Source organism: Anarrhichthys ocellatus, unplaced genomic scaffold (genome assembly GCF_004355925.1).
Source record: "Anarrhichthys ocellatus isolate YVR2014 unplaced genomic scaffold, GSC_Weel_1.0 scaffold93, whole genome shotgun sequence".
Lineage (NCBI taxonomy): Eukaryota > Metazoa > Chordata > Actinopteri > Perciformes > Anarhichadidae > Anarrhichthys > Anarrhichthys ocellatus.
Window position 1 is genome coordinate 678,904 of NW_022280123.1, and position 17,958 is coordinate 696,861.

General features: G+C 43.7%; 2 protein-coding genes across 4 annotated transcripts in view; one reads left to right on the plus strand and one right to left on the minus strand.

Moving 5' to 3' along the window:
* The window catches only part of zcchc14 (zinc finger, CCHC domain containing 14), a 30,203-nt gene extending 18,805 nt beyond the window's left edge, over window positions 1–11,398 (plus strand). The window contains exons 8-15 of one of the 3 annotated variants that reach the window (XR_004213784.1): window positions 1,179–1,215; window positions 1,299–1,803; window positions 1,989–2,098; window positions 3,417–3,511; window positions 3,754–3,906; window positions 4,386–5,606; window positions 6,578–6,850; window positions 6,978–11,398. Coding sequence is in view for 2 of the 3 variants with exons in the window: in XM_031875701.1 (XP_031731561.1) it covers window positions 1,179–1,215; window positions 1,299–1,803; window positions 1,989–2,098; window positions 3,417–3,511; window positions 3,754–3,906; window positions 4,386–5,606; window positions 6,578–6,633 (2,177 nt within the window). In the remaining variant the exon portion in view is untranslated. Of the gene's footprint in view, window positions 1–1,178; window positions 1,216–1,298; window positions 1,804–1,988; window positions 2,099–3,416; window positions 3,512–3,753; window positions 3,907–4,385; window positions 5,607–6,577 lie in introns of all 3 variants that reach the window. The other 2 variants (XM_031875701.1, XM_031875702.1) reach the window with 2 other exon arrangements.
* A 3,886-nt stretch (window positions 11,399–15,284) lies between these two features.
* map1lc3b (microtubule-associated protein 1 light chain 3 beta) overlaps window positions 15,285–17,958 on the minus strand; it is a 16,441-nt gene continuing 13,767 nt past the window's right edge. Inside the window, exons 3-4 of the mRNA XM_031875703.1 lie at window positions 17,356–17,462; window positions 15,285–17,006 (exon numbers count right to left, since the gene is read on the minus strand). Of these exons, the coding sequence (XP_031731563.1) occupies window positions 16,829–17,006; window positions 17,356–17,462 (285 nt within the window). The 3' untranslated portion in view covers window positions 15,285–16,828. The remainder of the gene's footprint in view (window positions 17,007–17,355; window positions 17,463–17,958) is intronic.

Consider the following 17,958-nt stretch of genomic DNA (forward strand, 5'->3'; position numbering starts at 1 on the left):
ATATATCATGTGGCTGGGGGTCAAAACTTTCCACTTCCATGAGGAAAATAACTCCTTTATGGATTTGAGGAATGGAGAGTAAGGTGGAAGGGAAAGTGACTCCATCCTATGCTGGGCTTTAAACCAGTGTGTGACTGGGAGAGAGCATTTCAGCTAGGACTGCCCCTTCTTAGTCAACTAATAGCTTGTTTTGGTCTTAGTAGACTAAGATTTCTTTCGTCAATCAGTCATTTTTCTTTATTTTTGTTTTTAGGACTTATCTCCAAGACAATTATGAGCATATCTCTGGTATACACACATGATTTAAAGTGGTGCTTTTGTGTGATTCTTTGTGGAGAAACTCAGTTTTACAAAATCGTATGAGCATTAGTGGTCAGCCCTGATTAAAACTTCCCCCCTTTCCTCACCTTTTACTTTGTTAAAGTCATTTATAATGTTTTTTTATTCATAAAAAACAGACAATTGCTTCCTTGTTGTTCCTTCAAACGACTGGATTCATTCAAGTTTCTCCCCAACACTACATTTTACGAGATTACACGTGAACACATCATGATAGCATTATAATTTACCTTCACCCAATACTCATTTTCACTGAACAGAGCCTGAACTCATTATAATGTAGCCGAATGGAACCTTCGTTCTCCTGTCAATTTAACCACGGCCTGGTTGTTTACAATGTAACATATCAGAGATCAGCGACTAGAAAGCATAAACGATGTCCTGATCACATATTTTACAGAATATGGACGGATAAATATCGCCAGTAATTATTTCACACTGTGATGGTTAAAGTTAAACTGTGTCATTGATCCACGGTCCACACGCATGTCGAACCGTGAGGGGGGGTCCGTACGGATCACGGGTCGACAGTGGTCCGTTACACTGCTAGTTGTGATGCTCTGATTAACTCACTGAGTAATGCATTGCCTCACTTGATACAGATGTTTTTTTTATTTTGTGTGCGTTGCCAGATGTTGAGGCCGAGGCTGAGATTGTGTCACATTGAAAACACTGTGAATGAAAGGCCTAAAGATACCGGCGTCTAACTGTTGGTTTCTTTCAAACGAGCAGCATCTGGGTTTTACTCACTCGATCACTTGAGTTTTTTAAAAGCAGTTTGGTGACGATGATGATGGAGACAACGATGAAGGTCTTTTTGTTTGCTCTCTGTCCCTCAGAACTTGGCTGTGTGGTTCAGCTCAGAGGAGCCAACAGGTGAGTTTCCTTTCTCTCTTCGTCTTTCTGTCATTCATCATCATCATCACCTTCGCCTCCTCTTACTGTATGTCCTCTCTCAGGGCGGTATACAGAGTGGCCAGCGTCCAGCCCGTCATCAGCACCCACAGCTCTGTCTTGACTCGCCCCTCTCCTCACCTCTCCTCCCTCCCTCCTCCTCTTCCTCCCCCCATTCCGCATCCCCAGCTGTCCTCCCTCCCTCACCCCGTGCCAGCCCTGCCCACCCAGTGCTCCTTGGCTGGTGGATGCGATCCCTCCTCCCAGCCACATCCCCAGCACAGTCAGTCCCACTCATACTCTCAGCTCCACCTTCATCCCCAAACCGGCGGTCAGTCCAGCGGTCCGCCTCAGTCCCCGCACCTGTCCCATCCCCAGCCGACGTCCCACTCACATTCCCAATCCCTTTCGTACCCCCAGTCCCATTCCCTGTCACGTTCCCAGTCCCACTCACAGGCACCATGCCAGTCCCAGCCCAACACCGCGGAGCAGAACGGCATCCTGGACTGGCTCCGCAGGCTTCGGCTCCACAAGTATTACCCCGTCTTCAAACAGCTCACCATGGAGGAGGTGGGTGGGCTTTAGATGCTGTGATGCCATTTATTTAAGGTGTTTTACAGGAAACAGCAAGTATGCACAATCACTCACTTAAATCGATATTTCAGGCTGCATGTCATGTGTAAGCTTTTTACACTCGGATAAACCAGTATGTCTGCTTTTCTTAAACACGTGTACTTTTCCCGCGTCACCTTCAGTTTTTAGCGCTGACGGAGGAGGACCTGAACAAGTACGACCTGACCCAAGGAGCAAAGAAGAAGCTCAAGACTCAACTAGAGCTACAAAAGACCCAACTAGAGATACAAAAGTCAGTAGAGTGAGCTGCTGGTATATAAGTGAACACTGTGTTTGGTATATTTTCACCGCTTTTGAATCTTGCCATCAGACAGCCCTTTCTGACAGGGAACCGAAGCCGTTATCTGTGCTCTCTTCAAACTCACAAGACCCCTTTGACAAAATTTTAGCAGACCAGCAATTCCTGTGTTCTGTGAGGTACAATTACAGTTTTTGTCAAATATATAGTCCCATATAGTGAAGTTGCTGAATTCAGTATGGCTGCACCGCTGATGGCAAGCGATGTGTGTGGTGATGTTAACATGAGGCTCGTTGGAGTTAATTTGCCGTTTTTGCATTGCAGATCTTTGTGGCGATGCACAGTTAGCAGACGCTTTGTCCTATTAACGATTAACAGACAGACCGATCAGCCGCTGATTTGGAAGGCGAGTATACAGCAGTAACGGTCCATACAGCGTCAATGGTTAACCAGCTGTGAGTAGGCCGGAGAGATTAGATATACTCATGAGAAGATAACCAACACAAACTCACGCAAAGCCACAAAAACATTTGGAACTGGGAAGCAAATGCGTCCACATGCTCCGACTCTCTCACTTAAACAAACACACACACACACACACACATCCGGCGCACACACACACCTGGGTTTTTCCCACGTGAACCTGCTTTAATTATCTCTTGATCGTGTTTCCGATCCCCAGAATGAACAGGTTTCCATGAGGCAAGAAGGTAGGGTCAAGGGTCAAGTTAACACACTAATTTATCATCCGTGAATGTCCTATTGTCCTTTTATGTTGGTGGTCTATTAAAGCCCATCAAAACTTGTTACAGTAAATATTTATTACTGAACAAGCAACAGTTCGTCATCAGGTATGTGTGTGTGTGTGTGTGTGTGTGTGTGTGTGTGTGTGTGTGTGTGTGAATGCTTAAACAAGACACAGAAAATGGAAAGTTGCTGCAGTGGTTTTCCATGAGACGGTCTTGATGGGTTGGCAGATGTGTTTGTAGAGGAGCAGTTGAGATGCTGAGGAGCATGTTGAATGGATAATGTCTCCCCCTGGTGGAGATAAGTGCGGATTTAGGTTTCCGACATAACCTGCGACCTGTTAAGGAGACAATCATTTTAAATGTATGGTATTTAGGACATTTTGTTCTGTTCCAGTCTAGAAGAAAAGGTCCCTCAATGAAATGAACATTCCTTTAAAAACAGCAAAAGTCTTAACTTATTTATGATAGGAATAAGCTTCTTAAAATAAATGGGATGTACGTAAAACAGGATGAGCCACAGGATGCATGTCTCACACCTCTCTGCCTGTGTGTGTCCTCGGCAGGGAGATGCAGATGAAGAAGCGGCCCTGCAGCGGTATCGCCAGGGTGACGCCCTCCAGTCACATGGGACCCTCAACACATCCCACCTCCACCGCAGGTAATGCAGCCGCTCTGTTTCGGGCTATCTCTGCTCATTTGCCTTTATTCACATATGAGTTGACAGTGTTTCAAAATGATTCATTTGAACGCGATTCAAATGTGTCTTGTGTCCAGCGGTGTGAGGCAGTGTTTGCACTGGGCAGCTCCCAGAGTGAATGGATGGATTCGTACAACTGTGAGACGGTCACAATGCTGAGTTTAAAACATCCTATAACGTCGGTGTATTGGAATATGTTTCAGGAGAGCTGCGAGTGGAGGTGGACGCTGTGCCGCACCATCACCCCGTCTCGACAGACAGCAGCTCGTCCTCAGGCTACTCCAGCTCTCCCTGCTCCCCCCGAACGCCACTCTGCTGTGACTACACCTTCGACAGGACCAGAGACATTCACAGGCGTACGTTTTCTCACAGAACTACTGAATTATCACGGAGGGATAGTCCTCGGAAAAAGGACAGAGGCCGGATCAAATTCTTGAATGCAGCAGCTTGAAAGTGGTGTTAGTGACAACTGAGTGATATTTCCCTTTGTATTACAACACCAAATTAGCATTGAAATATTCTACTTCGAAAACCGTCAGTGTCTGAATTTGCAAGTTCGATTTCTCCTCTTTGAGAGTTCCAGCAGGTAATTTCATGTTGTGCAATAGTTTCAGGTGCAAATTCTGACAAAAAATTCTGTTAAAATTGTTTTAACGATGTCAACCGCTCTGAGGCCCAACTGATCAGAAAGAAATATTTTTGAGATTGTGTACTTTTTGTTGATACCTAACTTAACTTATACTGTTGAGATATGACATTCAGTTCCAACAGATTTGTACACACACACATTGGCATGGCAAATCACTTTAAACACACCACCGTTTCTGTGTTCCAGGTGTGTCGGGTCTGGACGCAGCAGGAGGGGGTCCAGAGAAGGACCGGTCCTGTCTCTTCATCCTGAACTCCAGTGGCCCGACAGGCTCCAGTCGCCCCACAGCCCAGGTCCTGCCTGTCCAAACCGACCCAGCCCCTCTTCACCCTCCCTCATGCTCCTCCCACCTCCCCCTCGGCCTCCCGCAGTCTCCTTACCACCCGCAGGCCAGTTACCCCCAGACCCTGCTCTCCCCGGTCTCAAACCCAGCACGCATCCAGAGTTCCCCCCGTAAGCCCAGGCCCCCTCCGCTGTGCACAGAGGACAGGACTAAGCCGCTGGGCTCGGGCCCACCTGTAGTTGGGGCAGGCTTCCCGTCGGGGCTCAGTGTGGGGATGGGGGTGAGGCTGGAGAGCCTGTTCCCTGGGCTGAACATGGACGGCTCTTCCTCACTCCAGGACTCGCTGGTTTGCCGCGGCCTGGCGGGAGCTGCCGTGGGTCTCATGGTGGAGACCAGTTCTGCTCTAACCTCCACCTCCAACAGCCTCCACCACGTCTCTCACCCCCCACTGCACTTCCATCTCTCGTCCTCTTCATCCCCTTCTCCATCTGGATACTACTCCTACCCACCTACTTCTTTCTCCTCTTCCTGTCCCTCCACAAAATCTGGCAGCTCCAGTAGTAGTGGTGGTGGTGGTGGTGGCGGCTTTGTTCCCATGGCAACCGCAAGCAGTGTTCCCGTGGCTGCGGTGCCCGGCAACACGTACTTCCCGGCCCAGCCTCCCTCTAGCCCCTCCCCTTCCCCCTCCACTGGCTCTTCATTGGATCACGGTTCAGGTCAGACCGCCTCCATGTGTGTCTGCAGCTCCTGCGGTTGTCGGGGTAACTGTGGCGCCTACGGGGCGTTGCCTGGATACGCGGCGGCCGGCTACTTGCAGCCGTTCAGCCCCTCCCTCTTCACCCTCGGTCCTCTGCTCCACCTCAGCCCCCTGATCGCCTCGTCCAGCGCCGCCGGCAACGGAGCCACGCCCTTCTCCTACCCGATGATGCTGCCTCCGCCCCTCTACCGCCAGAGCCCTGTGTCACATGACCAGCAGCAGGGCTTTGCCTTCTACCAGCCTCACGGCATCGTGGGGAATGGAGGCCAGAAGCGGGCCGCAGGTAACGTGTCCTGTTATAACTGCGGTGCCAACGGACACAGAGCAGAGGAATGCAAACAGCCGGCCATGGATTCAGCACAGCAAGGTGAGTGAACGAAGGAAGGGAACTAGTTGTTGATTCAATATTAATCAAATAAAGTTCCATTATAGAATATCATTATTAATGTTAATTATTGTAATTTCAAATTAGCAAATGTAATATTTCTTTCTCATACATGCTCATGTTGTCAAATAGATGGTATTTATATTCCCAGTTGTATGAGTACAAAACAAAGAATGTGTTATTCTTATTATGTAATTACCCCCAGAAATCCACACTATCAATAAATGGCACTGTTGTTTAGACTTCAACCTTTTGTCTGGACGTGAGAGATTATTTTTGTGAGTTTACTAGACTTGGAGATTGATCTTTGTTTATTTCCTAAAAAACTACATTTCCCATAAGCGCTTGACTTTCTTTCTCTAACACTGTGACGCATTTTGCATTTATGTTTTATCTTGTACAGCTCTACTTCACATTCTGTAATTGCTAAATATATTCATACAAAGTTTTATGGCAGCATTTTCAACAACTTTTTGGGATTCTTACAGACAAAGAAAGAATTCAATTCAATGTGGCTTTTGAAACAATGTTTTTATATGTAGTGCAACCAACAATCTATCCAAAAATACATAAGAATAGGCAGATTTCTAGAGCTGCAACGATTAATCGATGAATTGTAAACTATTACATTAATCGCCAACTATTTTGATAATCGATTAATTGGTTTGACTAAAGAAAAAAAACTCAATCTTCTGATTCCAACCAATATTTTCTGGCTTCGCAACTCCTCTATGACAGTAAACCAAATAGCTTTGAGTTGGGTACAAAACAAGATATTTGAGGACGTCATCTTGGGCTTTGTGAAAGATTACTCGCCAATGAAAATAACTGATAGTTACGGCCGTGCTGTTTTTCATCGGGCAAAGAGGGTTTGACTGTAGCTCAAGCATGTACGATTTGGGCGCTGCCAGAGCTTCAACACTGCAACTGTATTTCTCTGTTGTGTTTCACAGGGACATTTCGACTGAAGTACACTCCTCACTCTGACAGTAAGGACTCGGGGGACTAACCAGCGGTGTGGATTTGAACTGTCATACTCCTGACACAACTGTACCTCATGTTCCTGCTGAAGCCGGCAGGCGGCCGCCGCAGACAGCCCGCCTTGGGGGACGACGAGGCAACGCGAGTCTGTTCAAAAGACCGGAGGACTGGAGGAGCGGACCCATTGCCTCTATCGGAACTCTTTCTACAGAGAGATGAGAGGAGGACGGAAAAGAAACTGATTGGTGAGAAGAGGGGAGCGCTTGTCGTGGCCCGTTTTTTTTTTTTTTGGTCAGATTAGCTTTCATCCTTCCTCGGTTCTCCACGAATACAAAGCCGGAGATTTGTAAACTCTGCCTCGCTTCATTTCAGAGACGTGGCCGGAACTCTGCCTGTCATGTTACCCATGGTGCAGCAGTACAACCGTACATCTCAAAATCTGCCTCCCAGCTGAATGACTCAACATTTATTCTCGTGTAGGTGGTTCACAAACCAAAGGCACAGCACTCCAGTATCCTAACAACGTCCTGGGCACTGAGGCAAGTTCACTTCTAGTCTCAAATCGTGCCCTTATCCTGACGGACAGGACACCTTGGATGTATGCCCAGCACCACTGTTGTCTTCCCTTTTGATTCAACGTGCTGGTATATTGACACTTTAAAAAATAGCTGTTTTGTACAGTAGAGTCCAGTTGCAAGAGCTGTGTTCCAGTTCGTGCTGCATATTATTTATAGAGAGTATATACTGATGTTTAGAGTATATTGTTTTTGCAGCTAGAAGTCAACCAAAATGTTTTTTCATTTTATTCCAACAGGAAATGTTGCAATACACGTGCTCTGAGCAAAGTCCGACTTTAGAGCACAACTGCCAATTAAAGTCCTCAAAGAGAAGCTTAACGATCCCTTGCAATTGCATTTCTTTGCAGCTGTGAGCAGTTCCTGTACTTCCTTTGAGCATTGGATTGTGGGAGAATTGTGTCCATCAAAAGCACACGATTTTGAGTATACTGTACACACTACATACTCAAAACCTGCTGAAGATTAAGGTTTGCCGTTAGTATTTGGGACCTTTCGGCTGTATCGCTTTCTTGCACATTCTCCTAGAAGGCAAGTTAAAAAAAGAGAAAAAAACAGTCACTTTAAGGTACCCTGTGGTACCTTTTTTTTTTAACCACTTATAGTACTACAGAGCTCAACAGTGAGTGTTTGCGGGGACATGAATGACCCATTTATGATCGTGTTTTTGAGGTATCCTATTTCAATGTTTGATCGTGTAAACGCCATATACCGTTTCTAGAAACCGGGACAAGCCCTTATCCTGTTTATGAGACAAATATGCTAACTGGAGTACTCCGAAAGAAACCGGCATACTGGAAAAGAAAAGTAAAGCAGCTAAAACATGGCATTTATACGAACCGTATCCCGGTTATCGTGCGCCGCCGAATATCTGCGCTAGTGCGGCTCGGGCCAAGTGATGTAACAGAAATGCAGTTGATGGCAGCAGAGAAAGCGCCTCACTTCAGGAGCGACGAAGAAACAAGTTTGTCTTTCGGTGATAAAAAGGGGCGTGTTTATCATATATACAGGGATATGAATAACCTGATTGGTCTGTGCTAGATATGATAATAATAACTGAGATAATCCTCATGAATGGACAATCAATGTCCATGTAAACACAGTCACTGTCTTGTTGAACAGCTCCGGTTTCGGAAGTGAAATTCACATTCATTCACTCAATGGATGTTTCAGAAAATTCTGATGAAAAGAGTTTTAAACTTGAGAGAAAACCAACCAACTACGACGTGAATCATGGCCAAAAAACGTACATTATTATTTTAAGAGTGAAGGAACTATTCATTCCATAAAACCATTGGGAATGGCGCTCGTCACCTTTGGAAACTCACCGAAAGCTTTTAAGCTAACCATGGTTGATCTAAATTGAAGATAGATTTAGTTTACCACAATGTTACTTCTCCATGACATTGCAAATAAACAATATCATACAGACTTGTGGCTTCTACAGGAGCATCTGCATCACGATGTCATAGCTCCTGTCTCAGTCTACCTGGGATGGTTACGATATTATAATCTAATAATCAAAGTACGTGATTCAGAACGTGAATGGGATTTTCACTTCCGGATCCCCACTGTTGAGCTCAACGGAGTAACGCTTTGATGAGCAGGTCCGTGGTAAAAATGGATGTAATCAAAGCAGGGTTTAAAATACAGGATGAAGGAGTAAGGATGCACCCAATGCATTATGTGAGGAACACTTGATGTAAACCAGGGAACGTTTTAAAAGGAGATGAGTTCCCCTGATTCAAGGGCTGGAGCCCCCAAAGGAAGAGCTGAAGGAAGGACCCATGGTTCTGCTGAACCAGCTGCTCCACCTAGAAAACTGGAGTCCCTCTTCAGGGATTACTGATCACAGAGTGATTCATTCGTTCATTGTTGTCACCAGAGCCTGGGGCTGAATCCATCAACTTTGGGTGATCTGCAGCCTCTCTACCTCTGAGCCAACCCGATAGCAAAATGGCCTCCAGTGCCAAATACTGATCCTCTATAAACCAAGACAATCAGAATGCATGCTAAATGTTTTCAGAAACTCTTCTTGTCAGTACAGAATGAATTTGAATGTTCAGATCACACCTGTGTCGGACATTTCAAAAGTGCCAATTTGGTTTTCTGTTAAGTTCGGTGGTGTTTCTTTTTTTTAACGTTGTTGATGTAAGTGAATTAAGGTTGAGGGGACATCGACCCTAAACTTGTTCTCACTCCTGGAGAGGTGGATCTGACTCTTTTTGTAATTAATACAGTATGTACAGTCTTTATGCAAAACACATTTCAGGACTGTTAGAATTGGAACGAGTGTAAGTAAGTTGGAAAATGTTTCGCAGTGTATTCAAGACTCTGACTGAGTGAGTCCCTGGGCAGGACCCAGAGCTTTATAGACACGAGGACAGCTGGTCCTTCAGATGAAACTCTACCTGTGCCCCTGGAGGGCACACCACAGAGACACGGGATGTTTATTTAAAATGCCAAATACTGAACATTCGGTATGTATAACAACTTCTGTCTGTTGTTCAAACTAATGCTTTTGTATTATGTTGTAAAGTGACCCTTCGCTAAGTCCCGCCCGTCAAAACGCAGACTGGCCAATCGTAGCGTAGAATCAGCCAGCTCTGACCAGGGTCCGATAACTATATGGCTCAGCACCGTAGACCCTCATGCAGTCGTTTTCTTCATTATCAGGCTGGTTTAGTGTATTTGGTAATGTGATGGTGATACTTGTTACCTGGAGATGTTGGAAGGAGATATACGTTTTTAAAATGTCACGTTTCTACATAAAAACTTGTGGAGCTAACATAGTACGTTAGCACTTCATTAACTAGCGTTATCACTTCTATACTTTGCTAGCTCCTGGAGGTATACTGATACTGTATACACATGCTGCTTTTGCTTTTTAACAGTGAATAAAGACCAACCTGGCTATACAGGAACAACGTTGCTCCTTAATGTCATTGTCTTCTGTCTCGATCGCCAGGCGATGTGATGGTTCACTTTTACGCTGTGAACTGTAGAGGCTTTAGCTTCTATCTTTGTCTTTTGAGCCTGTTTTCACTGCTGAATTAGTTTGACATCCTGGATATATCCTTCTAACATATATTTTAGACCCGTCTTTCTGCTTCTCTCTGAAATCTCTTTTTTTGTTTTTCCCAAAACTTAGATAATACTTCTTCACGGAGTGCAGTTAGTGACAGTGTGGGCTCCGTGGTATAGCTACGAAAGCTTGGCCGAGTAGCAGCAGGGGGCGGGGCTTAACCAAGGGTCAATTGTGTCACAGAAATAGAGTGCAGGAGTGAGTCCTAATACCTGGAAATGAGTCAGCATTTTTGCACTCCCTCGTCTCAATGAATCTTTTGATTAGGTTATTGGTTATATGCCTGAAATAAGGTCTGTGGTGAAAACCAGCTGGCAGTTTAACGTTTTGTTCAATTCAATACAAAACATTCAATACATCAGTACATACTCATTATTCATTTTGAAGCTTTTACATGGCCTAAAAAAGGCAATCGCTAACAAGTTGTTAAATGAGACTACAAAACGTCATCCTGCCAACTATACCTTTACAGTTATGTAGTGTATTCCACTCATGCTACCCTGGTGGTTTACAGCATAACATTATCCCCTTGAATGATCTTGCTTAACACAACTTGTAAATGTCATAACTTGTTTGCCACAGAGCTTATTTTCTGCGAGAATCCAAAATCCAATGAAAAAATCCCATTGGCTTTGTCCAGGGAACCAGTATGATGCTGACCTTCAAAAATATGAATAGTTTTTTACTATTTCATTTAGCAGTTTCCTGAGACCAGACATGAGTCTGAATCTGTGCCTGGTTAACTGATCCTCCAGCATGCATGTTCATCTTATGTAAAAAGTGCTTTTGGAATATATGTGTGCAAATGTTTGAACAGTTCATTTGTAGGTCAGATTTTTTTCATTACCCAATGTGTTTTAAAACTTGTTTTATTTGAACCTTGAGACGAGTAATAAAATATTTTCTGATTCTGTCTTTTATCACACAGTGTATAAGCCCAATTTATCAAGTTAAAAGGTAATATAAGCCATTTAAAATATTCAAATACATACCATTAAGCCTTTTTCACATTAGACATGTTGGAGGACAATGGCTGTGTTACTGTGTTGCTAACAATAACAATGGCTTTGTTCAATTCACAAGTTCTTGTAAGCTGTGAAAGTGAACCAGGACCCTGAAACTGACACAGCTAAATAGACTTCAGCTGCCATTCATCTTATTATAACATTCATTTCATCATGATTATATGTCAAATTGTCAATATTGAATTGAATTCTTAAAGGTGTACTGCCCCGATCTAGCGTTGTACAGTGATATTAGTCTCGTCCAATCGATTACGATGATTGCCGCGCAATGCATGCCGATTCAACTTTTGTCCGATTTGACCCTGACTTTCAATGGCATCACGCACATGTCGGTAACGAGAACCTCATGAAATCGAGGCGGCTGCTGCAATTGCTCATCACTGACTGCAAGACGCAGGGCATGATCGGAGACATTGCAAATGCCGACCGCCTCACGCCCAACGAGATGAAAAAGCTCAAAGACAGAGTGAGTCCCAGAAGTGCAGCTCCACAGTGAATTCAGCATGTTTTACCGTCTGCAGGTTGGTCACTGTAACCATTCATCTGATTCATCTTTACATACGAGAGGAAATAGACAAGTTTAGGATGAAAGTACCAGTTCCCCCAGTGTGACTCTGATGAGGATGAAGAGTTTAAACAGCTTAACAAAGAGCTGAAGGTGAGTCTGTTTACAGGAAAACATGTTTTCTCACTCGGGGTCAATGCCCGAACACACCCTCTCAGAAAATACTGATAAGACACCAAAAGGAATGTCTGTCTTTTTATTGTTATTTGGATGTTTCATATTTATTTATTGTGTTGGCTTAAAGGGACAGTGTGTAGCATTAAGAGGGCTCTATTGGCAGAAATTCAATATAATACTATTAAACATGTTTTCTTGATTGTTTAATCACCTGAAAATAAGAATCAATGTGTTTTCGTTACCTTAGAAAGAGTTTATATCTACATATGAAGCGGGTCGTCTTCACGGAGCCGGCAGCCATGTTTCTACAGTAGCCCAGGAAGGACAAACCAAACACTGGCTCCAGATAGTCATTCGCGTTTTCACGTTGGCCATCGTAGTTCTCCTCTACACTTGGCCCACGAGCAGTTTCAGTTGGTTGCAGTCTGCAACCTCATCGCTAGAAGCCGCCAAATCCTCCACACTGCACCTTTAAGAGTAGTCAGATATAATAATATACTGAGTAAATATACTGGAATCAACTAATCAGACACTTCTGCTGATGACTAAAACTACGTGTGACATGATGTCACTTCCTGCTCGTGGGATGTCAAGTCATCCAGATAATAGTTTTATGTGCCGAGATTTTTAGATATCCGCCTGTAAATCTACATCTACTAAGTGACCTTTTAACCCTTTAAGTGGTCTTAAAACAACGTTTAGAAGCAGCAAAAGGTTTTTGGTTTGTGACATGAATACACTGATCGGCTGTAAAAATCTTTGTCAGAAAAATGAACAAAACATGTTGCGTGCCTCAACAATTACATTCTGGCCTCTCTGAAGCCGCTCTGGGTTTTTGTGAAAGTGTCTCACTGTGAATGTGTACCAGCGCCCAGCATGCTCAGTCAGCGTTCTCTGGATAGATCAGGGTTAAAAACAAAAGCAAGCAACCGCCTTCAGTCGCCCAGGATGAATGTAAGGATCAATACAATTTCAGTTTAGTGACGGTTTGGGTGACCGTTTGGAAATCGATGGTTGCATTTAATTACAAACGAGGCCTTGGTAAACAACGCTGTCTTCTAATTCTCGGCAATAGCTGACCTCTGGTCAGGTAAACAGGAAGGCGTGCCGGTGAGCAAAGTTGGACCATACAAGATATTTGCCACAGACCTGCAGAATCTGGCCACCAGAGGGGAGCTAGAGAGTGAGGCAAAGGCAGTAACAGCTTGCATTAAGTCTTTCCATTTACACGCTTAGAAGTTCTTGATGGCAAAAAATGTAACTCCACACAATCAGTGTCAAGTTTCAAATGCATTCATTCATACCATCGTTGTGAAGTTACAAGAGAAAAACTTCAGAGAAAGTTGTATGCTTTTATCTGTAAGATGTCTTCTGTGAAAAAGGTTTATATGGTTCGATTCAGGTAATAGTCAGTGTCCTCCTAAACTGATGCACCGGTGCAGAACATCGTTTCACTGCCTGACAGGAAGATTAGGCTCGTTCAAGATGAACTGCACCTCGCCTGGAAAGTGGACTAGAGAAGGCGTCAGCAGCGGCAACAATTCAAATCAGACAATTCATATTTAGAAATAATTATTTAATATCATTACAATTCAAAGTCCCTTTCAAAGATGTGCGCAAATGAAATAGCAATAAGATTTGTGTTTAAATAGTCGGATCCTAAAAACTTTACTAGTGGACTGGAAGAGTTGTGTTAAAATGATCCAGTGGAGCAACAGGCCTCATTTAGTCATGGATATAAAAACAACTATTCTCATCCATAGAAAATGACAGGGCGGACAGTGGAACAGACCCATATTTACACATGTATGATTAAATGTTTCAGAATGCTAAAAAACATCTTTAGTGTTGCATCAAATTACTTTCAATGTGCCTTTATTTTGGTACCACTTAGCAAGCTAAAAAGTGGTGACCATTGTTTTGTTTTTACCCAGACATAAGGAATGCATATAAAAGGGAACATTTTCTGATCTATATTTTTGCTAAATGTATGTTTAGCAGAAAGGGACACACAGGTCTGCACCCCTCCAACTATAAATACCTGCCTCTGGGATTGCGCGTTCACCTCAAAAGTAAATAACCAAAATGATATTTATTTTTAACACTGGTTCAAAGTACAGACAATCAACTGTTGGCATGTTAGAAATTGTGTTTCTTGTGTTTATTCCGACTGTTTCTCACTGTCACTGGTCACCTTTCTGGTATAATCTGGTATAACTGGCACTGAGAGATTAAAAAAAAGTGCAAATTAAGAAAAAAACATACAAAAAGCAAACAAATTTAAAGAACATCTTCACCAATCTGGCAACAAATGCGCAAACAGAGAAAACACAACCAAATATAGCAACCTGCTGCATGTCGCACCACACAACAATGGAAACTGTTTCCAGGTGGACATTTAAAAGTGATGGGCACAGCTGAAACTATAACCCATAAGTCCGGGGCCTTTTCTGAACATTTTGGGGCCCCAAGTGGCATTTTACAGCAGGACCCCCTTACCTCAAAGCTTAAGGCCACTTAGTCATTTTAATATCCGTTAATGAAAATGACAGAACAGGCATACTTTATCAACTAAGCTTTCAACTAACAAATAAAGCACATTATAAACTACCACAGAAGAAGTTTTGAGTACTTTTGGCAGCTGTTTATATTTCTGTCTGTGACCGCCACAGCGTTTGTATTTGGTTGTGTTTTCTCTTTTTTGGGTTGTTTTCTCTACTTGCAGTGCGTTTCTGTATTTGGTTGTTTTCTCTATTTAAATGTTTTTGTATCATCAATCTTAATGTCAAATTAGTTAGAATGTTTTTTTTAATTTTTTATATAATTTGCTTGTGTTATCATATTGTCAGGGCCACCGGGTGGGTTCCCTATTCAGTGTGTACCGCATATGTAACAGTAATGTAAAAATATAAGAACGGAAAAAACTAATGTCTCAAGACAACAAATGCATCTAAATTAGGAGTTTTAGAAATATGAAAAAAAACATGAACCTCATCAGCCACCCAAGCACTCATATCAGGGCTCAGCATTTGATATTTGCAGTTATAATAAATACAGAAGCCTCCAATACATGTCTCTGCTGTGACATCCTTCCTTCTTCTCTGTGACTGAAGTCTTGCCCTCTGAGGTGTAACTGTGTGATGAATGATATCTGGGGAGTAGCCACTGTAAACTGGGTTGGACACCATGTGAGGAGATGTGGCATTATGATGATGATGCCAGATACTGAAAACATGAAGCATTTATGTTTGGAAGGTTGACAGCTTTGTTGAGAATTGTTTATAGGTAGAAAAACACACGCAACACATAACATGTTTTTTTCGCCTTTTATTGTTTACAAAATACCAACATAAATACATAAGAAGAGGCTGTGTGATATTGCTGAGTGTGGATACGTGTGTGTGTGTGTGTGTGTGTGTGTGTGAGAGTGTGTGTGAGTGTGTGTGTGTGTGTGAGAGAAACAGAGGAGCAGGCAGAAACGACCCCGGACACAAACGCTCCACCCCTCTGTAACAAACACACAGTGGCTTTCACTTAAGGAAAGCTCTGTAGGGCCGGCATCACATACTGTCGACAGCGAAGAGTATAGACATGTTGTACAGTGACATAAAAATCACATCAAATAAAAAGGAACCAAAATGATAAAATACCGCAATATATAAAAGCAGCTGTGAAGAAGACGGTGAGGAGGAAGCACAGTATAAAGGACCATCTATAGACAGACAGGATATTCTACTTCTTTGTTCTTTCAGAGTGCAGCCCCTTTAAAAACCCCACCGGGCCGGTGCACGCTCCCCCACAGGCAGAACACAGAAGCACAGTCAGACAGGACGCTCGTCAACCCGCCTCTGTGTGACCGTCGTCCGTTCCTTGATCACCTTAATAAATACTCGTGACAAAGGACATTAAAAAAAGGGAAAGGGGGGGGGCGACCACACGTCCCCCCTCATCATTTACAGAAATGCCTCCTCATCATCCTCCATTCACACCATGCAATCAGACCCTGCTCCTGTAGTGCGTCCAAAGTCAACTTGGTTACACTCTCATTGGAACCCCCTTTATATTCTAAGCTGTAAAGTCAATAATATCTGTACACCAAGGCTTTTTTTCTTCTTTTTCTTTTTTGCAAACTACAATCATCCGTTTCCAGAGCAAAAGCAATTCCCCTAACATAGCTGTGTTACAGTGAAGACGCTTTAGGACACCAGGCAGGGAGGGATAAAAACACGGCGGGGATGCATTAACAGGAATCTTCTCTACTTCATTTAGACTACAAACCCCAAAGCTTCACCTTGTCGCTGCAATAAAACAACAGGTGAACCCAGAAGCCCTCATCTTTCTCTGGTGCCCGTCTCCACAAACCTTCAGATTCAGGTTGGCTTTGTTCATTGGCTAATGTATATATAGACAAGTGGTGGCGCCTCGCCACTTTAATGCAACATCACTACCTGAAATGTATATATCATTAACATAAATACAGCCGCGGAGACACGTAACCACAACACTGAAAATAACTGCCGTCGACTGGTTGGTCCAGAGAGGACGATAAAGAAGCAGAGACACACACTCGCTAAAAGACTCTATTGGCCCGAGTCAGATTTGGGGATTTCTCTACTTGAACTGTTCCGATTGACCCTTGTGGCTCTATGCTATTGGGGGAGTGCGGTGGTACACAAACAGTCGCTCATTGCAGTCATAAATAGGTCACAACCTGAACCAATTCCAGCTGTAAATTACCGTACGCCGTGTTTACATTAAGCGGTATGTGTTTTAGTTCTTACAGTCGAGACTAGAGGGGGCTAAAAACTACAATTGTTCAATGGCCTGCCAGGTGGAAGAAGAAGAAGGGAGGCTGTTCACTGGGCGGTCAGAGCAGAGCCAAAGGTCTCCTGGGAGGCGTACACCATGTAGAGGAAGCCATCTTGGTCCCGCTCCCGTTCGTAGACCTCAGAGATGGCAGCCGACACGGACACCATGCTGTGGCCGTTGGCCAGCAGGAAGAAAGCCTGGTTGGAGTTTAGCTGGAGGCGCCTCCTGGTGGCGAGACATGGACATGGCAGAGTCAAGAGGGGAGGAAAAGGTAGGAGGGGAGAGGAAAGGACACAAAATGAGAGTGGGGATAGGAAAGGAGAGGAAGTGGGTATGGTAGGAGAGAAGACTAAATGAGAGGAGAGGAAAAGAAAGGAGGGCATAGGAAAGGAGGAGACAAGAAAAGAGAGGGCAGATAGGAAAGGAATTGAAAGGAGAAGAAAGAGGGGAGATAGGAAAGGAGAAGACATGAGAGTAGATGAAAATACAGGAGGGGAGAGGAGAGGAAAGTAGAGGTAATGGAAATAAAGAAGGGGGGGATAGGAATTAAAGGAGAGGGGGACTTGAGGTCTACCTGATGATCTTGATGAGTTCACTCATGTTCACGTGGTCTGGCACCAGGAACTTGGTCTTATCCAGGATGGGAAGCTGCTTTTCTCCTTTATACCGCTCAATGATCACCTACAGGAGACACACACACACACACACACACACAATCAATCAATGACTCCTCCCCTTTCTAAAAGGGTGGAATTCTATGAAGGCAGTATTTCCTGTGCCGTTTCTAGACCCGATACCCTGACTAGTCCAGAGTCCATGATCAGGATCATGATAGGATAGGATAGATTCACTCGCGCTATGAACATGAAATCTTTTAAGATGTGCTTTAATTCAGCCTTTAAACTGCCAGTACACAGACTGACACTACTACTGACAGTAACCCACTAAGGCTGGCTGCCACAGAGCATCCTCTGAGTTTATGCAATTACTTATTGAGCCATCTGATGTCTCCTTTAATAAGATATGATCTACTATGATAACCGTTTGTTCAATGGAAGTTATGAGGAGCTGTATGACGGATACATCATTATACCATGGTAGTGATATAGTATACATTGCCAATACATTTTCTGGAAATTCATTAAAGAGAAGGAATTTTTATATATATATATATATA